The sequence below is a fragment of the Ornithorhynchus anatinus genome, chromosome 9, assembly GCF_004115215.2.
Source record: "Ornithorhynchus anatinus isolate Pmale09 chromosome 9, mOrnAna1.pri.v4, whole genome shotgun sequence".
Classification (NCBI taxonomy): domain Eukaryota; kingdom Metazoa; phylum Chordata; class Mammalia; order Monotremata; family Ornithorhynchidae; genus Ornithorhynchus; species Ornithorhynchus anatinus.
In genome coordinates this window covers 58,110,259-58,134,124 of record NC_041736.1, presented here as the reverse complement: position 1 = coordinate 58,134,124, position 23,866 = coordinate 58,110,259, and the positions used below count along the sequence as shown (strand labels likewise).

Below are 23,866 nucleotides of genomic sequence, written 5' to 3'. Positions count from 1 at the left end.
CGCTGGAGATGGGTGGGGAGGGAGTACGCGCAGGCGCCGGAGGTGGGTTGGGAGGGGAGAGGACGCGCAGGCGCCAGAGGCGGGGGGGGAGGGGGGGGCGGATAGAGGACGCGCAGGCGCCGGAGGCGAGGGGAGAGGACGCCACGTGCGCGTCCGGCGTGGGGCGGGGCCGTTGACGTCGGCGTTTCCGGGGCGGAGTCCCCGGATGCGGCCGGGGCGTCCGCCGGAAGGAGACGTGGCGGCGGCGGTGGTTGTTGCGCGGCGGCGCCGTCCCCTGCCCCTCCCCCTCCTCCCCCCGCTCCCGCTCCTCCCGCTCCCGCCGGTGTGCCCCCGCGCCGCCGTCCATGGGCCGAGGGGGGGGGCGGCGGCGGCGGCGGCGGGAGGAAGAGGCGGAGGAGGATGGGGGGCGGCCCGCTGCTGCTCGTCCTCTGCGGCCTCCTGGAGGCCTCCGGCGGCGGACGCCCGCTGCCGCCCCCGCTCAGCGACCACGTCCCCTTCCGCCTCGCCTGGCCCGGACCGCGCCTCGTCCTGGTCAGTCGCCGGCTCGGGGGCCCGCACTGTGCTAAGCGCTGCGGGGAGGGGGAGGGGGGAAGGGAGGGGAGGGGAGGGAGGGGCGGCGGCAGGTCGTCCGCCTCGGGGCTCGCCGGCCTCAACGCCCATTTGGCAGAGGAGGCCACTGAGGTCCGGAGAAGCGCCATCGTGTGGGTATCTGTTAAGCGCCGACCCCGTGCCCGGCGCTGTGCTAAACGCTGCGGGGAGAGGGAGGGGCGGCCGGTCGTCCTCCTTGGGGCTCATCGCCCATTTTACGCAGGAGGGAACTGAGGCCCGGAGGATCGTCATCGTCTTGGTGCTTGGTAAGCGCCGACCCCGTGCCCGGCACTGTGCTAAACGCTGCGGGGAGGGAGGGGCGGCAGGTCGTCCTCCTCGGAGCTCACCGGCTTCCCGTCCCCCATTGTGCAGAGGAGGCCACCGAGGCCCAGAAAACCATCATCGTGTTGGTAATAATAATAATAATGTTGGTATTTGTTAAGCGCTTACTATGTGCCGAGCACTGTTCTAAGCGCTGGGGTAGACACAGGGGAATCAGGTTGTCCCACATGGGGCTCACAGTCTTAGACCCCATTTTACAGATGAGGAAACTGAGGCACAGAGAAGTTAAGTGACTTGCCCACAGTCACACAGTTGACAAATGGCAGAGCTGGGATTCGAACTCATGACCTCTGACTCCAAAGCCCATGCTCTTTCCACTGAGCCACGCTGCAGTGGTATTAAGCGCCGACTCTGTGCCCGGCACTGTGCTAAACGCTGCGGGGAGGGAGGGGCGGCAGGTCGTCCTCCTCGGAGCTCACCGGCTTCCCGTCCCCCATTGTGCAGAGGAGGCCACCGAGGCCCAGAGAATAATCCTTAGTGAAGCAGCGCGGCTCAGTGGAAGGAGCCCGGGCTTTGGAGTCAGAGGTCACGGGTTCGGATCCCGGCTCGGCCACTCGTCGGCTGTGTGACTTGGAGCAAGACACTTCACTTCTCGGTGCCTCGGTGCCCTCATCTGTCAAATGGGGATGAAGACCGGGCGCCCCACGTGGGACGACCCGATTCCCCCCCGTGTCCACCCCGGCGCTTAGAACAGCGCTCGGCACAGAGTAAGCGCTTAACAGATACCAACATTTATTTGTTTCTCATCATCACTCTGTGCCGAGCCCGGTTCCAAGCGCCGGGAGAGATGCCAGATCATCAGGCCGTCCCCCTTGGGGCTCCCGGGCCCCGTCCCCGTTTTACAGACGAGGGGACTGAGGCCCAGAGGAGTGAGCTGACTTGCCCGAGGTCCCACAGCAGACAGATGGTGGAGGCGGGACTAGAACCCGTGACCGCCTGACTCCCGGGCCCGTGCTCTGTCCACCGGGACACGCCGTTTCGGAGATTAATGGTAACGGATAAGCATCAGAACTCTGGTCTCTGTTAGGCCGCTTGCCAGCCGTGTGACTTTGGGCAAGTCGCTTCACTTCTCGGTGCCTCGGTGACCTCATCGGTCAAATGGGGATGAAGACCGTGAGCCCCACGTGGGACGACCTGATCTCCTTGTATCCGCCAGCGCTTCGAACAGGGCTTCGCACCTAGTAAGCGCTTAACGGACACCGCCGTTTATTTATTTCGGCGCCGCTGAGGCGGCAGGCACTGTACTGAGCGGTCGGGGTGGTTCCAAGCCAGTGGGGTTGGACGCAGCCCCGGCCCACTCGGGGTTCACAGTCTCTGTCCCCGTTTTGCAGACGAGGGAGCTGAGGCCTAGGAAGTGATAATTATAATCATTTCGGTGTGTGATAAGCACTTGCTACGCGCCAGGCGCCGTACTGAGCGCCGGAGTGGATCCGAATTGGGTCGGGCCCGGTTCCTGTCCCTCGTGGGGCTCACGGTCTCGTTCCCCATTTTACAGATGAGGGAACTGAGGCCCGGTGAAGTGACGCCGGGCAAGTCGTCCGATACCTCCGTGCCTCGGTTTCCTCGTACGAAGGTACGAGGTCCCCGCGCAGACGAGTGGTGGAGCCGGGATTAGAACCCGTGACCTTCCGACTCCCGGGCCTCTGTCCTCCTCGCCGGGCACCCCCCACCTTCCCGCCCCCCCCCCCCCCCCCGACCCCGCCTCTTCACCCCCCCCACCCCCCCCCCCCCCCCCGCCCGGGAGGAACCGGGGTCTCTGGGCGCGCTCCGAGTCTAGGTATGGGAGAACCTGCTGCGGAGGTCGCTTCGTCTGTAGAACGGGAATCGATCGCCACACGGAAGGGGAGCGGGCGGGCTCCTTCGTAGGAGGAAACCGAGGCACGGAGGTGTCGAACGACTTGCCCGGCCTCACACGCCCGTCAGGCCCCCGGCGGGGCCGGGACTAGAACCCGTGCGGAGGCGGGCCGCCTCGCCGCCGGAACCCGTCCGACGAACATCGCCGGAAAACGGACCGACGAGCGGACGCGGGAAGCGTCCGCCGGGGTGGCGTGAGGGCGGGGGGGGGCGGGGAGGTAAATCGACGTCCGTCCAGCACCGAGGCGAGTTTTACGGGGAGGAGCCACCCGATTCCGTTTGCCTTCGGAGAGACGGAGGGGTGGAAACGAGCCTCGGTTGCTCCGCGTGGGTCGGGGAGGAATTTCCTCCCCGTCTGGGTTTCGGAGACCCAGGGAGGCCCCCAGCGCGCCGAGGAATGTCCCTCTCAAGAGACCTCTTGGAAAATAACACGTCAGGTCACCGCCGGCCCCGGGCGGCGGGGACGTTGAACCCGGCCCTCCGCCCGACTCCTCAGGGATTCCCACGGTCCCGATCTCCGCCCGGGGCGTCGGCCGGACCCGACCGTTAACGGCGGGAGCCGAGACGAGGTCGGTGGACCCCGGACCCCTCCGGGAGAGCGGCTTCGACCGGCCGCCGGCCCGAGCGGGAAGCGACCCCGACGTGAAGGCACGCGGATTGAGGCGCGGTCTCGGACGGGCGCGGGGGGCGAGATGGAGGAGAGGGGCGCTCACCGACGCGAGGACTCGGGAAGCCTCCCCGTCCCGAAGAGAGCCGTCCCCGTCACCGCGTGGAATCCGGCGTCTTGGGCGCTTCCGCTCCGATCTTCCCCATCGCCTCCCACCCCCGGCGGCACCGATCGCCCCCCGGAGCGGCGGGTTCGAAAGGGAGAAGAGCTCGTGCGTCGCAGGTGTACGGATCCATTATACGCATCTGCGACGCACGAGCTCTAAGAGAAGCGGGGTAGTCGAACGGATAGGGAAGGGGCCCGGGCGTCGAGGGACCGGGGTTCGAATCCCGGCCCCGCCACCCGCCGGCCGCGTGACGTCGGGCAGATCGCGTGACTCCTCCGCGCTTCTGTGTCTTCGCCTAAAATGGGCATCGAATGCCCGTTCCCCCACCCCGCTTAGACCGTGAGCCCCACGCGGGGCAGGGACGGAGTGCAAACTACTCAGATCGTATCTACCCCAGCGCTTGGGATAGCGTTTGGCGCAAAGTCTCTGCTTGACAAACACCACGGTGGTTATTTTTAAGTCATGAGGGCCCCTAAAGGCTTTAACGTCAGGCGGGAGTCTAGCAGGCGGTAGATCGGTCGGTCGGCGGTACTTGAGTGCTTCCTGTGTGCGAAGCGCTGTGTTAAGCGTGTTCCTTGCCCGCATCGAGGTTAGGGTCTAGAGGCGGTTGGTGGGGACAGACATTAAAACATATTATAGATATTTGTACATAAGTGCTGTAGGACTGAGGGGGGGATATCGAGTGCCGCAGCTCCGAGCCCAAGGGCGACCCGAAGGGAAAGGGAGCGGGCGGGGGGGGGAATGAGGGCTTAGGCGAGAAAGGCCCCTTGGTGGAGATGTGATTTTAAGAGGGCTTCAAAGTAGGGGGCGGCCTGTCGGATACGAAGGGGAAGGGGGTTCCAGGCCAGAGAGAGAATTTGGGCAAGGGGTCGGCCGTGAGATTTAGAAGAGTTGGAGGTACGGTGAGTGGCCTGGCATTGGGGGAGCAAAGTGTGTTCCTGTTTTACCCAGGGGAAATTGCCACTCCCGGGCCGTGCCGTACTGCGACGCTGAATTTCTCACATTCTGCTCCGTTCGAGACTTCCCCGCCCCCCCTCCTTTTCCCCTTCGGCTACCGTTTCTCTTCTGCCTTTCTGTCCCTCCCAAGAGTCGATCACACCGGAGAAACACCGTGGGTCTGAAAGTCCTTTGCGTGTCGGCCTGAGCCGTCTGTAGGAAATCCCCACGTATCGTCTACTACGGCTGCCTTCCGGCCCCGGAGAGAGAAGGCGATCCGTCACTGTGGGCGGCTGAGGCGGAGACCCCCGTGTGACCGATGGACGATGCCCTCCGGGACGCGGGAGTCGGAAGCTCGCGCTTCCTCCGGCCACCGTCGCGTCCGTTAGCACGGCGCCCGGTGCCGTGAGTCACGGGATCCGGTCGGAGCCTCTCTTCTCAGAGTAAATCGTAAGGCCAGTCGAGCCACCGAGTAAACAAGCCGGCCGCCCCTCGGAATGTGAGACTGGGAAGCAGCATCACCCTCAGATCCTCCCCGCTGCCTCCGCCTCCCTCGTTGGCGGCTTTCGGCCGGGAAGCCCGGGCAAGATTTCCCCGGGCTGCTTCCGAGTTCCCCACCGCCAGTAAGGAGCAAAAGACGCAGAAAGCGCCGGGCGTCGCCAAGATGCGTATCCTCTTTCCCGCCCAAATCTTCCTCGTTAGCATCCGGGAGGTGCACCACTTAGAGAAGCAGCGTGGCTCAGTGGGAAGAGCCCGGGCGGGGGAGTCGGAGGTCGTGGGTTCGAATCCCGGCTCGGCCACCTGTCAGCTGGGTGACTGTGGGCGAGTCACTTCACTTCTCCGGGCCTCAGTCACCTCATCTGGAAAATGGGGGGTGAAGACCGGGAGCCTCACGTGGGACCGCCCGATGACCCTGTATCTACCCCAGCGCTTAGAACAGTGCTCTGCACATAGTGAGCGCTGAACAAATAGCAACATTATTATTGAGGAAACTAGAAGGATCCCAGCCACAAGATTGCCATGATGACTTCGCCTCCCAGATCCCTTGACGCTGTGAATCGGCCCCGAGGGCTCTTGTGTTTCCTCGAGACGATTAAGTCCCCGTTACCGAGGAAGCCGGTGCTGTGCAGCGTGGCCTAACGGGGGCCGGGCCAGGGAGTCCGAAGCCCTGGGTGCCGATGCCGACTCCACCACTCGTCTGCTGTGTGACCGTGGGCAAGCCGTTTAACTTCTCCGTGCCTGCCTTACCTCATGTGTAAAATAGGGGTTAAGACTGAGCCCCCATGTGGGACGGGGACTGGGTCCGACCTGATTATCTTGTGTCTACCCCGGCGCTTAGAACAGTGCTTAACGAATACCATAAAAAATGTATCCTGCAAGCCTACAGGCTGTACGAGCGCCTAATAATATTACCCCCGGAAAAGTCACCCGGAAAAGGCCGCATTAATCCTGTAGCTTCTTTCCTTTAAGCATCTTTTAAAGCTCTTTTTTTTTTTTTCCTGCTGCTAAGGCTGATTTCTGCGTGTTGGTGATTCCTCACCACCACCTGCTTCCACCTCATTCGTTCCAGCTCGCTCTGTCGGTGGCGTTTATTAAGTACCTACTGTGTGCAGAGCGCTGAACTAAGCGCCTGTGGGATTCCGTACACCGTAAGCTACTATAAGTATCGCCTGTATTTCGTTTTTCCCCAGAGAAGGAACTGAAAATGCTTGGAGGTTCGGCAGGTTGGAGGTCAGGATAGCTAAAAGTGTCATTTTAGGAACACAGTAAGAGATTCCGCTCACCGTACTGTATCAGTCGAAGGGACACGAACGAGGGACTCTTGAGGAGCGTGGGAGAGACATTCTGATCCACAAAAATCATCTGCAAAACAAAGGCCTAGTCCACAGAGGCCTCTGCCCCCCACCCAGTAAAGCTTTGGAACTGCCTCTCTGATCTGTCCAAAATCCTGAATTAGTAAGAATTACTAGAATTACGGTATTTGTTGAGCACTTGCTACGTGTCAAGCACCGTTCTAAGTGCCGGGGAGAGATACAGGCTAATCGGGTTGGGCTCAGCCCCTGCCCGCGTGGGGCTCCTGGTCTTAATCCCTATTCTACAGACGAGGGAACTGAGGCCCAGAGAAGTGAAGTGACTTGCCCAAGGTCACGCAGCAGACGGGCGACAGAGCCGGGGTTGGGACCCAGGGCTTCTGTTCCCGTTGGAACGGTCTTCGCCGTCATCTCCCCTCCCGCCGGACCGAGATCCATCCGCATCGGGTTCGGTCCGGGAAGGCGGAGAAGCAGACCCACCTCCCGCTCGGTGAAAACACCCTGGCAGACGCACATCCGTCCCCAAGGACGCTTCGCTCGGCAGCCTTCTTTGCTCCCAACAGTTAAAGCTGTGAAACCATCACCCTCCCATTTTTCAAGCAGTTAGCGCTCAGCAGATGCTGGTGTCTTTTTTTTTTTTTTTTTTTTAAAGCACTTACTGCCTGCCAGGCTCTGAACTAAGCGCTGGAGTAGAAGCGAGCTAATCAGGTTGGACACGGTCCACAGCCCACATGGGACTCAACAGTTTTAATTCATAATAATGTTGGTATTTGTTAAGCGCTTACTATGTGCAGAGCACCGTTCTAAGCGCTGGGGGAGATGCGGGGTCATCGGGTTGTCCCTCGTGAGGCTCAGAGCCTTCATCCCCATTTCCCAGATGAGGGAACTGAGGCCCAGAGAAGTGAAGTGACTCGCCCACAGTCACACAGCTGCCAAGGGGCAGAGCCGGGATTCGAACCCATGACCTCCGACTCCCCAGCCCGGGCTCTTTCCACTGAGCCGCGCTGCTTCTCTATTACCATTTTACAGGGGAGGTAACTGAAGTGACTGGCCCAAGGTCATCCAGCAGACAGGTGGGGGAGTTGGAACGAGAACCCAGGGCCTTCTGACCCCCAAGCCCGGGCTCTTCCACCAGGCCTCACCGCCGGAAACCTCTCTCAAATGCCCCAGGAAAGATTGGGGCCGGGTACGTCAACGCTTTCGATGCCGCGCCTCGCTAAAACGCGGTAAATTCCGCAAGGGATCAGGAAGTCCGACGGGGAAAGGCTTTCCTTTCCCACCGTAAAGCTTGCCCACCTCCTGCGGGGCCGGGCGGGCAGCTCCACCTGTCACTTGGCCTTCTAGTAATCAATCAGTCGCATTTATTGAGCGCTTAGTGTGTGCAGAGCACTGTACTAAGCAACTGGGAGAGTACACTGTGAACATCAACAGACACATTCCCTTTCCACAAGCAGGTTACAGCCTGATGGGGGAGACCGACATTAATATAAATAAATAAATAAAGCCCGTCATTGGGCAGGGACCGTCTCCATCTGTTGCCGAATTGTCCATTCCAAGTGCTCAGTACAGGGCTCTGCACGTAGTAAGCGCTCAGTAAATACTACTGAATGAACGAATAAATGAATTACTGATACGTAGCCAGTGACGTGGGGCTTAGGAAAGGGTGAAGAAAGACAGTGAAGCCAAGTGCAACCAGTAGGTCTAGTAGATTGTGAACCTCTTAAGGGGGGGGGGGGCATCGTATCTACCTACTCTTTTATCTTGTATTCGCCCCAGCACTCGGCACAGTGCTCTGCAGATAGGAAGAGCTCAGTAATTCCCTCTGATCGATGGAAGGATCGTAATTATGGTATTTGTTAAGCACTGACGACGCACCCGGCGCCGTTCTAAGTAAGCACCGGGGTAGAAATGAGATAATCTGAGTCTCTGTCCCACACGGGGCTCCGACTCTTAAGCAGATGGGGGGACAGGTATCGAATCCCCATTTTACAGATGAGGAGACCGAGGCCCAGTGAAATGAAGTGAACGGCCCCAGATCACACGGCGGGCAAGTGGCGATCCCTGCTCCTAGCCCCCGGGTCCTCCGACTCCCGGGCCCGGGCTCTCTCCGCTAGGCAACACCGCTTCTCTACAGCCTCCGACGTGGTTCTTCACGGACGAGGCCTGGAGGGATTTTGCCCGGGAGCCACTCAGACCTTCCAGTACGGCCCAGAATACTTCGATGGAAGGGAAGTCCCCTCCTCGCCTTTGGCCTCGCCCTCCGCTAGCGGCTCCGGCCTCTCTGTCGCCGTGGATGAACTCCTGCCCCACCCCTGCTAGGAGAAACCCAATAAACAAAGCTACGTGACGGCAAACCCGCACCCCCGGGAGTAGGGTGACGGGCGCTAGGCTCCACTGGATCAACCGACGGGGCTTCCCGAAACCGCCGAATTGGAGTCCCACGCGGCTCACCTCTCATCCGGCCGAGGGATCCGGGGCCGAGCCACGCTCCCCACCGTCGGTCCCCACGCGCACGTTCAGCGCGGCCCGGTTGGGCTAGACCAGGGGCCTGGGAGCGCGAGAGACCTGGGTTCTAATCCCGGCTCCACCGCTCATCTGCCGCGTGACCTTGGGCCAGTCACTTCACGTCTCTGGGCCTCATCAGTGACCTCATCTGTAAAATGGGGATAGAGGCCGTGAGCCCCGTGTGGGTCCTGGACTGGGTCTAACCAGATGAACTCGTATCCACCCCCAGCATTCCGAACAGTGCCTTGTATGCGGTCAGCGCTTAACAGATTCCATTAAAAGAAAAAAATTCAGAGACCGACGAGCAGTTGGAAAATGCCAGGCAGCTCCTAATCAGTAATTTCCCCAGACTCATCCACCCACTCCTAAGGCCTTTGCATTCTCTTAGTATAGAATGATGCCCAGAGTTCCTGTGAGGCAGGATTCGAAACAAAAGAGTTCCTCAATTTATCCCTGGCGGTCTACGGGGAATTTAGGGGAGGAATGGGATTTCGTGCCACGAGGGGAAATCTGGGGGCCGTTGAGCCGGGCGTCAACTTGCGCCCGGCGCTTAGAACGGTGCCTGACACAGCGTGGCTCAGTGAAAAGAGCCCGGGCTTCGGAGTCGGAGGTCATGGGTTCGACCCCCGGCTCTGCCACTCGTCAGCTGGGTGACCGTGGGCAAGACACTTCACTTCTCTGTGCCGCAATTACCTCATCTGTAAAATGGGGCTTAACTGTGAGCCTCATGTGGGACAACCTGATTCCCCTGTATCTACTGTGGGCTCTGCCCATGGTAAGTGCTTAACAAATACCAATATTAAGCATTTAACAAATACCACTTGAAAAAATTCTATTTAGGCAGCTCTTCAGGGTCCGAGGGGGTTGGTGCTCCTCGAGTGCTCCGTGGACCTCATCCACGCGGTGGTTTTGATATTAGATTCCCAGTGGCTCAGTGTCACGCGGCACGCTTAATGGCCAGCCTGGTCTTCATTTCAGCTTATTGCATCAGCAGTGTTTTCTTTGGGGTGTGTGTGGAGAGTTTCGTTTCGGTTCTTTGTAGACTTGAGGATGTGATGTCTGCCAAGAGGCTCGTTTTCCCCTCCCGTGGGAAAGAATCCCTAGAGTTTTTAACCTGTCCTTGGAATCGTGGGCGGACTGGGCATTTCACCCAACAGAACAGTTGGAGCGGCTGACGCTATCTAACCAGAACGAGGAATGTGTCCCGCTCCCTGCCACTGAGCAGAACGTCTGACCCTGCTTTCTTTTTGTTCAATTTTAGCCCACGACTGGTGTTTTGTATAAGGAAGATAATTATGTCATCATGACAACTGCAGATAAAGAAAAGTATAAATGCATCCTTCCTCTGGTCACAAGCGGAGACGAGGTAAGCTTTAAGATGTAGATTGACTACAGACCTGAATTTCAACCATTCTTGAGGAAATGGCTTTCGGATCCGACGCTTCCCTGAAAACAGTGTGGATTGTGCACCGATTTGAACGTTGCATAAAGAGTGTACACTGGAATGGTTCTTGCCCGTTGACTTCATCGTCATGAGAGGTACTTTTTGGGCGCTTACTATGTGCAGAGCACTATACCGAGTGCTTAGGAAAGTCAGGCACAGCAGAGTTATCGATGAAGTTCTGCTGGGTGGCGCTCAGCGGCTCAAAGGCAAAGAAGGAATCGGGATATCGCATCCCAGGTTTACTTTGGTGAAGAATAAGAATTTTATGGTATTTGTTAAGCGCCTGCTCTGTGCCAGGCACGGTACCGAGCGCTTGGGTGGATACAGACTTAACCGGACTGCCTTCTCCTGGAGTTGCTGTCTCAAAGGTTTCCGATCGTTGTCGGTTGAGAAGCATTTTTTGGGAGACGCTTTTGACCCCGTTTATTGTAGCCCTTGTCCTCTCAAACGTCAGAACATCTTCAGAAAAGGTAGCAAGGAATACACGGTTAAAAATGAGCTGCCGTGAGAATTTCCCGGCCGAGATCCAGTGTGGCAGAAATCTTTGGTTTTTTGGAGTGGTCCGTGACAAACTCACTGAAAATTTGTCCAAGCAGATCAGATAGGATTTTTTTTTTCTAAAAGCGTCCTCTAAAATGACTTTTCCAGAAGGGCTTGGAGTACTGATTCCTGCAATTCAGTCTGTCAAGAGAGCTGTCTCCTCAGGGTGTGTTACCTATCCCTCCACAGTCACCGCCTTTTAGAATCACTACTCTCTTACATCGTTCTTCATTTCTCTTCCTGGTTAGAGGGATCGTTCTTTTGATATTCCACTCTTTTTTTTTTTTTATCACTTCAACAGATGTCCAGTCGACTTTGGATCCAGCATGATCTTTTCCAAAAGGTGTGCTTTTTCTCACCAGCGGGGGTGGGGATTTTGAACAGTCCGATTGAGCCAAGATTTCCGTTCTTGTTCTAGGAAGAAGATAAGGACTACAAAGGACCCACTCCAGGGCAACTCCTGGACCCACTGTTTAAACAGAGCAGCTGCTCCTATAGGGTACGTTTTCCAGTGGGCATTTCGATCCAGAGGTGCCGAATTGCAAGGTGCATGTTTCGTGCCCGATACTGATTCAGAAAATAATCCTGCACGTCTTCCTGTTCTACCATTGTCCTAAACTGTGGATAAGTAGGTAAATTCACTGACTGATCCTCATCACTGTCTTATTAAGCACACACAGAGAGTAGGTGCCCTCCCATCAGATCAGACACAGACTCCGTTGCATGCTGAGTTCACAGTCTGAAGGTATATTTCACCCCCATTTTACAAATGAGGAAACTGAGGTCCTGAGAAGCTAAGTCGTATGACACGCAGATCGACATCTCCGCCCCCGTCCTCTCCCCCTCCCTTCGGGCTCGCGTCTCCTCCCGCCTCCGGGACGTCTCCGCCCGGATGTAGGCCCGCCACCTAAAACTCGACGTGAGCGAGACCGAGCTCCTCATCTTCCCTCCCGAACCCGGTCCTCTCCCGGACTTCTCTATCGCCGTGGATGGCGCGACCGTCCTTCCCGTCTCTCGGGCCCGCGATCTCGGTGTCGTCCTCGACTCGTCCCTCTCGTTCGCCCCACGCGTCCTATCCGTCGCCGAGACCCGCCGGTCTCACCTCTACGATATCGCCGAGATCCGCCCTCTCCTCTCCACCCGGACGGCTACCTTACCGTTACGGGCTCTCGTCATATCCCGGCTAGACTACCGTGTCGGCCTTCTCTCTGACCTCCCTTCCTCCTCTCTCGCCCCGCCCGGTCTATCCTTCACTCCGCCGCTCGGCTCATCTTCCCGCAGAGACGATCTGGGCGTGTCACTCCCCTTCTTAACTCCAGTGGTTGCCCGTCGACCTCCGCTCCGAACAAAAACTCCTCACTCTAGGCTTCGAGGCTCTCCGTCACCTCGCCCCTTCCTACCTCTCCTCCCTTCTCTCTTTCTACCGCCGCCCCGCACGCTCCGCTCCTCCGCCGCCCGCCTCCTCGCCGTCCCTCGGTCTCGCCCGTCCCGCCGTCGACCCCCGGGCCGCGTCCTCCCGCGGTCCCGGAACGCCCTCCCTCCTCACCTCCGCCAAACTGATTCTCTTTCCCTCTTCGAAACCCTACTTAAAACTCACGTCCTCCGAGAGGCCTTCCCAGACTGAGCTCCTCTTCTCCCTCTACTCCCTCTGCCATCCCCCCTTCACCTCTCCGCAGCTTAACCCTCTTTTTCCCCTTTTCCCTCCGCTCCTCCACCTCTCCCTTCCCCTCCCCACGGCACCGTACTCGTCCGCTCGACTGTCTATATTTTCGTTACCCTATTTATTTTGTTAATGAATTGTACATCGTCTCGATTCTATTTAGTCGCCATCGGTTTTTCGAGATGTTCTTCCCCTCGACTCTATCTATCGCCATCGTTCTCGTCCGTCCGTCTCCCCCGATCAGACCGTGAGCCCGTCGAACGGCGGGGACCGTCTCTATCTGTTGCCGACTTGTTCATCCCAAGCGCTTAGTAAAGTGCTCTGCACATAGTAAGCGCTCAATAAATACTATTGAATGAATGAATGTAGGGAGCGCTCACTGTTTGCAGAGCACTGTGCTAAGCTCTTGGGAGAGTACGGTCTAACAGAGTTGGTGGGCACATTCCCTCCCCACAGTGAGGCTCACCGTCTAGAGTCTGAGTGACCTGCCCAAGGTCGCACAGCAAATGGTTGGCAGAGCCGGGATTGGAACCCAGGTCTCCCAACCTCCAGCCCTCTGCTTTTTCTGCTAGGCCACATTTGCTTCCCTGTGAATCGAAGGCATGGTCGAATTCAGCGTGTAATCATTTCCTGCCAATCCGCTCCTCCACACTTCTGTGCTCAAACCAGCCCACTGCTCTGGACCTCAGTTTCCTCATCTGTAAAAGGGGATTAAGATCGTAAGGCCCACGTGGGACACGGACTGTGTCCGACCCGATAGGCTTGTGTCTACCCCGGCGGTTAGTACAATACCTGGCAGAGAGTAAGCACTTAACAATTACCATTAAAAGAAAAAAACACCCCACAAAGTAGACCCGATCCCGGCCCTCAAAGAACTGACAGTATAGCTTGAGAGATTGACGTTAAAATACTTCGTAGATACTCTCCCAAGCACTTAGCAGAGGGTTCTGCACGTAACAGATGCTTGGTAAATACCAGAATGATTATAATTCGACTCCTAAGTTGGTGCAAGCCTTTGAGAAATATATTTTTAAATACGCGTGGAAGAGGTTGAAAAATTGTCCCATCCTCATTGCATCCAGCAGATTAGCTAATAAGCCAAGGCCCCAGATTGTAACTTGTTTTGAAGGCACTCCTAAGGAAGAAAGGCTTAGTCTTTTGAAGCTGGGCATTTACCCCCTCACACCGAGAGGTTTTCCGTTAGCTAGAACTTCACGTTTTGAAATGGGCTGAGGCCCGTGCAAGATCGGGAATCCCAAAACACCCAGGCCTGTGCAACTCTTAAGTAGCCAGATTTCCTTACAAAGCTCACACTTTGTTCTCAACTGATAAACTTTCGTTCCGGAGGCGTACAAGAAATAGTAGGTGTCTTTCTCTAAAGTATAGTTGGTCTGTTGGGTTTTTGGAGGGGGGGGGGGAGTTCGTTTCCGGCCATTCTACAAAAATGCCGGTCACTTGTCGAAGTTTGCCTTTCTCCAGCGAGTCACTTGCCCACGGGCTGCCAAACGGGGAATGGCAAAACCGTGAGAACGCTCACAGTTCCCCAGAGCCCGTGGATTTAAATCGGCGAATCCGTTGTTTCAGATCGAATCGTACTGGACCTACGAAGTATGCCATGGGAAGCACATTCGCCAGTACCACGAAGAGAAAGAAACCGGGCAGGTTGGTTTTTCTTGCCCAAAGCCCGGGCCTCACCCAGCTGCCACTCGCCCCGTTTCCCAGAGAAAATGTGCGATTCCGGGGCGGGGAGGCGAGACCATCCTGGGTCTTTTTGAAACGTCGTCCTTCACAGACTGGCTCATGCTGTGTTGTGCTCTTTACTGTAGAAAATAAGCATTCAAGAGTATTACCTCGGAAACATGATGAGAAAGAACCCAGCGTCTGAAACAGGTTCGACTTTGTGCTCGGATTGGGTGTTCAGTGGGCTTTTAAGCAAAAAAAAAGATTTTAAAAGAAGTCATCTGGGCGGTAAAATAGTAAACATCTGATTTATTAATGCCCGTTTGGAAGTTCTTTCCCCGTTTTTCTTACTCTCCTTTGCTCGCGGGCACTGCATCTTCAGCCTTTTGAGGCACATTTGATTCTTAAAGCTGTGTTTGGGAAGCTTTGACGTACAATATAGTTTTCCCGCTTTAGCAGATGTTTAGGGAAAAAGAAAAAGAAGTTAGCCCTCTTATAATTTAAGCTGACTAATGTATCCAGATTTAATACAGAGACATTTTAGTTAAGGATGTAAAGTAGAATATCTTCAGCCCCGAGGAGTCTTTGGGGATGTTCTGATCCATCGTAATCAATTTAATGGAAAATTACGCCTAAATCTTAGCATTTACTAGAGCACTTTGACATCTTTCAAAATACAAACAAATTCAGCAACAGAAACTTATCTGTAAGCCCGTCATGGGGCAGGCATTGTCTCTATCTGTTGCCGAATCGTATATTCCAAACGCTTAGCACAGTGCTCAGTACAGCGCACATAGTAAGCGCTCAAATACCTTTGAATGAAACTTCTATAAGCCTGTACACTTTTGGTGGGCAAGGAATGAGTCTACCAACACTGTGGAATAGTCTCTAGTGTCCTCTCCCAAGCGCTTAGCACGGTGCTATGCGCACAGTGCTTGAGAAATATTGATTAATAAACAATACCTGTTGTAAAGAATTCGCCAAAGCTCACGCGTGGACTTTGTAAATGATTTTTAAAAAATCTTCTGCTCTGCAGAATGGACAGGAAGAAGTCCCGTAGATTGCAAAGGAAAGCTTCTTTTGAAAGTTTTGATTTCTAAACCGGTTGAACCTTTGTCATTTTTAGCAGTTTTGAATTTTTCTGCCCTTAACAGAACAGATCGAAAAAGAACATGAAAAGCCACACGAGAATTCCAGAGAGGCAAGTGCAAACCTTTCAATCTGCCTTCTTGTCAATCGAAACTGTTAAAATGGGGATCTGATTTGCATAGCCTTCCCAGGAAGGGACCAAAAATAATTGTCCATTCAAGCACTTAGTACCGTGCTCTGCACGTAGCGCTCAATAAATACTATCGAATGAATGAATAATAATAATTATGGTATTTGTTAAGCGCTTATTATGTGGCAAGCACTGTTCTAAGCACTGGGGTAGATACAAGATAATCAGGTTGGACACAGTCTGTGTCCCACGTGGGGCTCCCAGTCTCAATCCCCATTTTACAGATGAGGTAACCGAGGCCCAGAGAAGTAAAGTGACTCGTCCAAGGTCACACAGCAGGCATGTGGAAGAGCTGAGATTAGAACCCACATCCTCTGACTCCCAAGCCCGGACTCTCGCCATTAGGCCACGCTGCTGCTTCCAGTGTTGGAGGCCAAAGCGCTCTCTTCCCCTCCTGTCCACCTCTCCCTGCCGCCTTCTGACTGTGGTCCCAACTTTGCCCTTCTCATCTGAGGCTGCTTTGTAGCCTCCTTTCCTGGGTCGGCATCGTTGCTTTTCCTCTGGATGGTTTGGAATAGAATCAGCACTTTTTTTTTTTTATGGAGGGAGGTTTCAGTGTTTACTCATTCTTGTATTTCTAGTGTGTCTGTGTTGTACGAGTGTGCGTTTTTCAAACCTTGCAAGTGCCCAATGTTTCCTTTAAGGAAACCGCACTTTGCATTTGATCCGATACCTAAATTTGCTGCAGTCGAATGTGTTTTTCATAAAGAGGTCAAAAGGAAAGATCCGAAAGAACTTGGCATTTGGAAAAAGATTTGTCGGCGAGGGTGGAATCTTTTACGACGTAGAGTTCACCTTGGAAGGAAAAGAGCGATCATTTGGGCTGTCCCCAGTGACGTGCGTTTTGTTGTTGTTGTTGTCGTTTTGTTGCGTGTAGATTCCCACGAAAAACATTGAAGGCCAGATGACTCCCTACTACCCAGTAGGAATGGGGAACGGTACGCCTTGCAGCCTGAGGCAGAACCTGCCCAGGTCAAGTACCGTCATGTACATCTGTCACCCGGAAGCTAAACACGAAATCCTCTCCGTGGCCGAAGTCACCACGTGCGAGTATGAAGTTGTCATATTGACACCGCTGTTATGCAATCACCCCAAGTACAGGTGAGGGGCCCGAGCGGATGGACGGGCGGTCCTGTCCCGCCCAGACCCGGGGGAGAGGTGCGTGGGGGCTCCTCGGCATTCGCAAGGGCTCAGTGTCTTGTTCTCGTTTGGCTAGGTTCAGAGTTTCCCCTGTGAATGACATATTTTGTCAGTCGCTTCCAGGATCACCACTAAAACCCCACAACCTGAAACAACTGGAGACGCAGCAGGAAATGATGAAGACGCCATTTAGAAGAGTGAAGGAGGTACACGACTGTGTTGATCGAGGCTCGGTTTTTGGGGCATCGATCGTCTGCGTCTCGTTCCCGGCCTGAAGTTTATTTTCGGTTCAGATTTTTAAGTTTCCAGACGATCACTCAGTCTTCCTTTTAAGCTTGACCCTCTTAGGCATCAATTTGCTTGACTGTTTGGGCACTCTGTCAAATCCTGTTCTTTAGAAATAGCAGTTTGGCCTTGAAATAGCTCTTCTCTCCTCTGTCCGCTTGATCTCTTGAGTTTCTGTAGTCGGCATCAACTCGAGAGATAGTGAGGTTCTAAGGGTTAGAGAATACAGCGAAATGGCCCATATTTGGCCGATCGCTGTAGCCAGCGTGGCCACTCTACTGAAGAAAGGAGTTAAGGGCCTTTCCTAAACCGGGGGCTGGTCTGTGTTCAAGACGTTCGTCCTGGAACCCTCCTGTTCCGGCCTGGAGGGCCAGCAACAGGGGTTTCTAGGAGCCTCCAGGCCAGGAAACCAGGAAAATGGGGATGTCTGGCTTTTCTGCTTTGACTGTGAGCCTCGTGTGGGACAGGGACTGTGTCTGGCTTGACTTTTATCTATCCCAGCGCTTAGAACAGTGCCTGACGCGTAGTCAGCGCTTAACAAATAGCATATTAAAAAAAAAAAAAAAACAACCCACCTCCAGCAGGCTCAATCCCTGCAGCCTCCTTGAGAGGGAATGACCTTTCACCTCTGTCCAGGGCCTTTTCTTAGAATAATGTTGGCATTTGTTAAGCGCTTACTATGTGCAGAGCATTGTTCTAAGCGCTGGGGGAGACACAGGGGGATCGGGTTGTCCCACGTGGGGCTCCCAGTCTTAATCCCCGTTTTACAGATGAGGTAACTGAGGCACAGAGAAGTGAAGTGACTCGCCCACTGTCACACAGCTGACAAGTGGCAGAGCCGGGATTCGAACCCATGACCTCTGACTCCAAAGCCCGGGCTCTTTCCACTGAGCCACGGATTCTGTCATATTTGAGAGGATAGAATGAGTCCGCTCATTTAGGAAAGGGATTTTTTTTTTAAGGAAACAGGACCGTATGTCTCGGTTTAGGAGGCATTTCATAAACCTCAAGTATTCGTTCATTCGGCCGTATTCGTGGAGTGCTTACTGGGTGTAGAGCACTGTACCGAGCTCTTGGGAGGGTAGAGTGGGAATAATAATTGTGGGATTTGTGTAGCGCTTTCTATGGGGGTAAGTGCTAAAGTAGCTACAGATTAATCCAAGGGGACACAGTCCCTGTCCCACGTGGGACTGAGTCTAAATAGGAGGGAGAATGAGCACTGAATCCCCGTTATACCTATGAGAAAACTGAGGGCCCACGGAAGGGAAGCGACTAGGCCAGGGTCACTCAGCAGGCAAGTGGCTGAGTTGGGATTAGAACCCAGGCTCTTGCGCCTGCCACCAGGCCATGCTGCCGCTTCCCCAGTATTTCACAGTTCCTGTTGGGCATCTTGATGAGGCAGGAGAAACCTGGGTCCCCACGGCTACTTGTGTGAGGACCGGTCCTGCCCCCCAAGTCCCCGTCTCCCCGTCCCCTTCGCTGTCCTTCCCTCAGTCGGCTGCTCCCCCATCACCGTTGCCTCATAGCATGGGCTACCTCCTCTCCTGCCGCTCCACCCACCGTGGCCCTTCGACGACCATGGCGACGGGGCAGACGACAAAGCCTCCGGGCCTCCGCGGAGGCTCTGGCTTTCTAACGGCGTCGTGCCCGTCGCCGTCGCTGCCCGCCGGAAGCCCGCGGGGGCCTCCCGGCGGGGTTTCCGAGACAGGCCCCTCGAGCCCCGTCTCGCTCTTAGGAGGAGCTGCACTCGGCCAAAGAGGAGAAGTTTGCCGTCCACAAACCGGTGGCCGTCGGCACGCATCAGCTACTCACGGTTGGAACGACGCACATCTCCAAGCTGACGGACGAGCAGCTCATCAAGGAGTTCCTCAGCGGCTCGTACTGCTTCCACGGGGTGAGGCGGGGTTCCTCCCCTCCCACGCTCAGCTCGGGCTTTGGCTCCCCGGCGGCCTCTGCCCGCACCCAGAAGTGAAAACCCGTTCGGCTCGCTAGGTCGGAGAAGACTTCGGGCCCCGGGGGCGGGGGGCGGGGTCGCTGCCGCCCAGAAATGAGCCCGTCCCCTCGGGGTGTCCCGCGGCCTCTCTCGGCCAACTTCCTCTCCTCCCCGGCGGGAGGTGGCTAGGCCGCAAAACGGGCCACGGGCTGCTCCTCCCGCCCGGCGGGACCGGAGACGTTCCGACCGTCGTCTCCGACGGGAAGGCCGGCCCGGGAAGCCTCTGCTCGTGCCGGGCGGTTCCCACGGTTCTAAGTCAGAGCCGGTAGGTGACCGCACCCCCCCGGTCGACCACCCCCTTGTCCCCTGAGCGGAGAGAGCCGGCACCGGGACCGCACCGTCTCCGGGTAGGTTTTAGAGCTCGGGTTGGCTTTCTCCGGCCAAAGCCCCGTCTAATATGCTCCAGCGGCCGCCCCACCCATCGGTTCCGCCTCGGGATCGAAGCGGGCTTCTCTTTCTGGATGATAGTCCGTCCCCGGCGCCTCAGGGTAAAAGAGGGCGGGCGGAAATGGCCCCCTGCCCCCGGCCCAGAGCACGTGGTGTTCTTCCGGAAGTTTCTCTTGTGGCCTCTGCCCAGCTCGTGGCCCCACCGGTGGAACCTCCCCCAAACCGGCCCCAGTTTGTTGAACGCCGAGGCTGGCCGGGCCCCAGAGTCGGCGCGGTTTCAGCCGTCTGTCCGTCCCGTGGCGGCAGGCCCAGTCCAAGAGGATTTACGGGACAGGGCCGCTATACGCCTCGTACCTTTTAGCAGACTCCTCTGGCCCCGGCCCTGATTTCCTTTTCCCCTCCCCCTCAGGGCGTTGGCTGGTGGAAGTATGAATTCTGCTACGGAAAATACGTGCACCAATACCACGAGGTACGAGGCCACACTCGGAGCGTGCTTCCGGCTAGTGGCGGGGCGTGGCGGGCAAGCCGGTGGGATCGTTCGTTATTGGGGGGCGGGGGCCCGCGACGGGGACCCGCCGCCCACTTGGGAGTCCTTCTGAGGGGATTTTCTTTCACGTTTGAGAGTGCTTCCGAAGATGAAAGAAACGTGATTTTCCCTGAGTGTGTCTCGGTGCTGTATCGGGGTGAATCGGGCGGAACGCCGGGGGGCCCGGAGCCTTAGGCTCGGAGGTGCCCGGGAGGGGCCCCCCCGTTCTCGGTCCCCGACGGGGCCTGGCCTCCGCTCGCGCCGTCTGCTCGAGTCCCCCACTCCTCACCTTGCTCTTCCCGACCCGTCTCACGTTAGGACAAGGAGCTGGGGAAGACGTCGGTGGTCGTGGGAACGTGGAACCGAGAAGAGCACATCGAGTGGGCCAAGAAGAACCCGGCTCGAGCCTACCACCCCCGCGACGACGGCATCCAGACCGTGAGGTGGGGGCCGTCCTCCGGGGCCTTTTTCTCCTCAGGCCAGAGGTCCTGCCACACTAAAGGGAGAGGGAAGGGCCTACGTTGGCTCGAGGGCAGGGAAACAAAACCCTCTGCGCCGGCCGGTCCGAGCCCTGCTTTGGATCCCTGGACCCGCCTCCCGGGACTCGGGGGGATGAGCGAGGTGGCCGTAGGGGTCGGGGGTGGTTGGTTCTGCCCCGGGCAGTGGGTTATGGACCCTTCTTTGTCCACCTCCTAGCCCCCCCCACAGACTGTAGAGAAGCAGTGTGGCCTAGCGGAAAGAGCCCAGTCCCTACCCGGTCGTGGATAGGGAACGTACCTCCCCACGCGGTTCTCTTTTCCCCTCCCCGGCTCCACACACGGCGCTCACGAACGCCATCGATCCGCCCTGGGTTGTAAAACCGGCTCCTCCGCTTGCCTGCCGCGTGACCTCGGTCGGTCATTCCGGGCCTCGTCGTCGTTGGCTGCAACAGGGTGACCTTTCATTCATTCGGTCGTATTCGAGCGCTCACCGTGTGCAGAGCGCTGTACGGAGCGCTTGGGAGAGGACACTAGAACAAAAAGACACAGTCCCTGCCCCCAACCAGCTCAGGGGACCAGTCCTCCTCCTGCTGGCGAGCCCCTGGGAGGAAGAGGGACCGTGTCAGACCCGACTGTACGGCATCTACTCCGGGGGAAGGAACGGTGCGCGGGTGGCCCCGAGTGAGCGCGGAAATCCTTACCGTCCTCCCCCACGTGAGCGCTGTGGCCGAGACGGGCCCGGAAAGCCTTCGTTTCCCTCGGCAGGATGGTGTCCCACTTCTACGGCAACGGCGACGTGTGTGACCTGACCGACAAGCCGCGACAGGTGACCGTCAAACTGAAGTAAGTGGCGGGGCGGCGGGCCACCGCGGCCGGGCCCCCCTCGCTCCGGGGTCCGGGCTCCCGCCCACGGCCGCTTTGCGTTCTAGGTGCAAGGAGTCCGAGTCGCCTCACGCCGTCACCGTGTACATGCTGGAGCCCCACTCGTGCCAGTACATCCTCGGGGTGAGTGGGGACCGCAGCCGCGCCGCCTCCCGGGCCCCGCCCTCTACTGTTTTCTGCTCGGCCCCTGGGAGTCGGCAGGTCACGCGTTCGAATCCCGGCTCTGCCACTTGTCTGCTGTGGGGCCTTGGGCGAGTCGCTTCACCTCTCTGGGCCTCGGTTACCTCATCTGTAAAATGGGAGCCCCACCTGGGACGGGGACTATGTGGAACTCGATCTGCCTGAATACTAATAATAACATCTGTTAAGCGTTTACTATGTGCCAGGCACTCTTCTAAGCGCTGGGATGGGGGGAGATAGAAGATAATCAGGTTGTCCGAGATGGGGGTCACAGTCTTAATCCCCATTTTCCAGACGAGGTAGCTGAGGCACAGAGAAGTGAAGTGACTTGCCCAGAGTCACAGCTGACAAGTGGCAGAGCAGGGATTCGAATCCACAACCTCTGACTCCCAAGCCGGGGCTCTTGCCACTGAGCCAAACCTCATCCACCCCAGCGCTTAGTACAGTGCCCATAGTACATTGTATGCACTTACAAATACCATTATTATTATAATAATCAACGGTATGAATCAACCAATCACTGGTATTGATTGAGCGCTTACTGTGCAGGGAGTACAATACCACAGCATTAGCAGATCCATTCCCGGCCCACGACGGGTTTCCCTTCTCGAGGGAATCCGGCCGCGTCCTCGACTTCTCTCTCCCTCATTTCCAAGTCCGCCCGCTCCGTAGGCTCTGTCCGGGGGTTAGTCCGGGGGTCCTTCTGGGGTCAGACCGTCTGCAGCCTCGCGCGTGTCGTGCAGGTGGAGTCTCCGGTGATCTGTAAGATCTTGGACACGGCCGACGAGAACGGGCTCCTCTCCGTCCCCGGCTAAGAGGCTAGCGGAGGCCCGAAGCCCCCTGGGAGCCCCGGGGCCGCCCGCCACCGTCGGATTCTCAGCCCGAAGGACTCTAGAAAAGGACTCTCGACCACTCTGTGAATACGTATGTGTATATAAGAGGTTATCGATAAACTTATGAAGCGGGACCACGCCTCTTCTTGGCGCCGGCCTGGCACGGGGGCGGTTTTGGGGCCGAGCACGGCGGCGAGGGTAAACCTCGCCCGGGCCCGCCTGGGTCCTTTCCCTTCCCGGGCCGGCCCCGGCCGTCGTCGTCTAACGCTACCGAGAGGTGAGTCGACGGCGCCGGGTGTGGGGACCCCACCAGAAAAACCCGAGGGAGGCGTGCCCCGTTTCGCCGGCGTCCGCGCCCCGGGCTCTTGGCTCAGGGAGACCAGATGCGTCCAAGACCCTTCGCCGGGCACCGGGTTGGGCCGCCCCGCCGTCGCCCACCACTGAGGCCTTGGCCTCCGGGCCACGGAGGAGGAAGAGGGAGAGCTTTCTTCTGGGTCCGACCTGCTTAACTTGCATCCACCCTAGCGCTTAGAACGTTGCTCGGCACGTAGTAAGCACTTAACGAGCATTATGATGATGATTTGATAAACACACTTTTTAGTACTCTTTCCTTTCTCCCCCCTTTGTCCTGAGGAAAAGTTAATAATGGTGGTGGTGGTTTTGCGTTTACCGTGGGCCAGGCGCTGGGATCGCTATAAGATGGTCCAGTTGGATAGTCTTTGTCCCACATGGGATGCTTAGTGTAAGAGGGAGGGACAGTAGCTATTGACTCCCCATTCTGCAGAAGAGGAAACGGACAGAGAAGTGAATCCTGCGGCAGGCAAGTGGCGGAGTCGGGATCAGGACCCAGGTTCTCTGCCTCCCAAGCCCTCAGGCTTCCCCCTAGACCGCGTTGCATCTTTGGAAGCGCCATGCTCGGAAATCACGGGCCCTGCCTCGCCCGGGGGAAAGTGCAGCCAAGCGACCCAGTCCACTTCCCAGGCCTACGCGGTGCCTTCCGCAGAGATCAGATTGCTCCTGGGCCAATCCCACTTCGAGCCAACTGTTGTCTTGACTCTCCCAGGTGCGTAGTACACCGCTCTGCGCAGAGTAAGCGCCCGATAAATACCGCTGATGATGACGAAGCCCATAGAGCACAGAGAGGCAGCAAAATGGCCTAAGGGATAGAACACGGACCTGGGAATCTGAAAGACCTGGTTTTTGATCTTGGCTTCACCGCTTGTCTGCCGTGTGGTGTTGGGTGAGTCATTTCACTCCTCTGGGCCTCGGCTGCCTCATCTGTAAAATGGGGATTAGCCCGTGAGCCCCAGGTGGGACAGGGACTGCATCTGAACTGAATACTTTGTATCTACCCCAGGATTTAGAATAGTGCCTGGCACATAGCGCTTAACAGATACCATTTAAAAAAAAAAAAAGTACAAAGAGGCTTAAAGCAATTCGGGCCTGGAAGAAAGTTGCACTGACTGGTTCTTCTTTTTGATTCCAAACCGTTCAGTGCCCGGCCCATACTAAGCACTTAACAGATACCATAAAAAAACATACAGACCCACTTAAAGCAATTCAGGACTGACAGAGAGTCGCAGTGACTGGTCCTTCCTTTCTTTTCTGAACCGTTCAGCTCCCGCTCCGCCCCCACCGCCACGATGGTGAATAATAGTAATTGGGTTATTTGTTCGGCGCTTAGTACGTGCCGGGCCCGGAAGCGAGCGCTGGGATGGATACGAAGCAGATCGGGTTGGGTGAAGTCCC

The 23,866-nt window shown here is 56.8% G+C and overlaps 1 protein-coding gene across 1 annotated transcript; it reads left to right on the top strand.

The window, feature by feature from the left end:
* The first annotated feature begins 369 nt into the window (after positions 1-369).
* ERLEC1 (endoplasmic reticulum lectin 1) lies at positions 370-22,251 on the top strand. The gene is made up of 14 exons (XM_029072114.2): positions 370-531; positions 10,071-10,175; positions 11,212-11,292; positions 14,038-14,115; positions 14,280-14,343; positions 15,288-15,334; positions 16,290-16,513; positions 16,629-16,758; positions 18,573-18,731; positions 19,627-19,686; positions 20,062-20,186; positions 20,988-21,065; positions 21,152-21,227; positions 22,028-22,251. The coding sequence occupies exons 1-14, from the start codon at positions 400-402 to the stop codon at positions 22,097-22,099; spliced, it is 1,431 nt and encodes a 476-aa protein (XP_028927947.1). The 5' UTR covers positions 370-399; the 3' UTR covers positions 22,100-22,251.
* Positions 22,252-23,866: the final 1,615 nt, after the last annotated feature.

Bases quoted from the DNA above. Each gene is read 5' to 3' on its own strand.
- ERLEC1 (XM_029072114.2), top strand. From the start codon at position 400: ATGGGGGGCGGCCCGCTGCTGCTCGTCCTCTGCGGCCTCCTGGAGGCC. The intron at 14,344-15,287 runs GTTCGACTTTGT...TGCCCTTAACAG, and splicing joins GAACCCAGCGTCTGAAACAG to AACAGATCGAAAAAGAACAT. The intron at 18,732-19,626 runs GTGAGGCGGGGT...CCTCCCCCTCAG, and splicing joins GCTCGTACTGCTTCCACGGG to GGCGTTGGCTGGTGGAAGTA.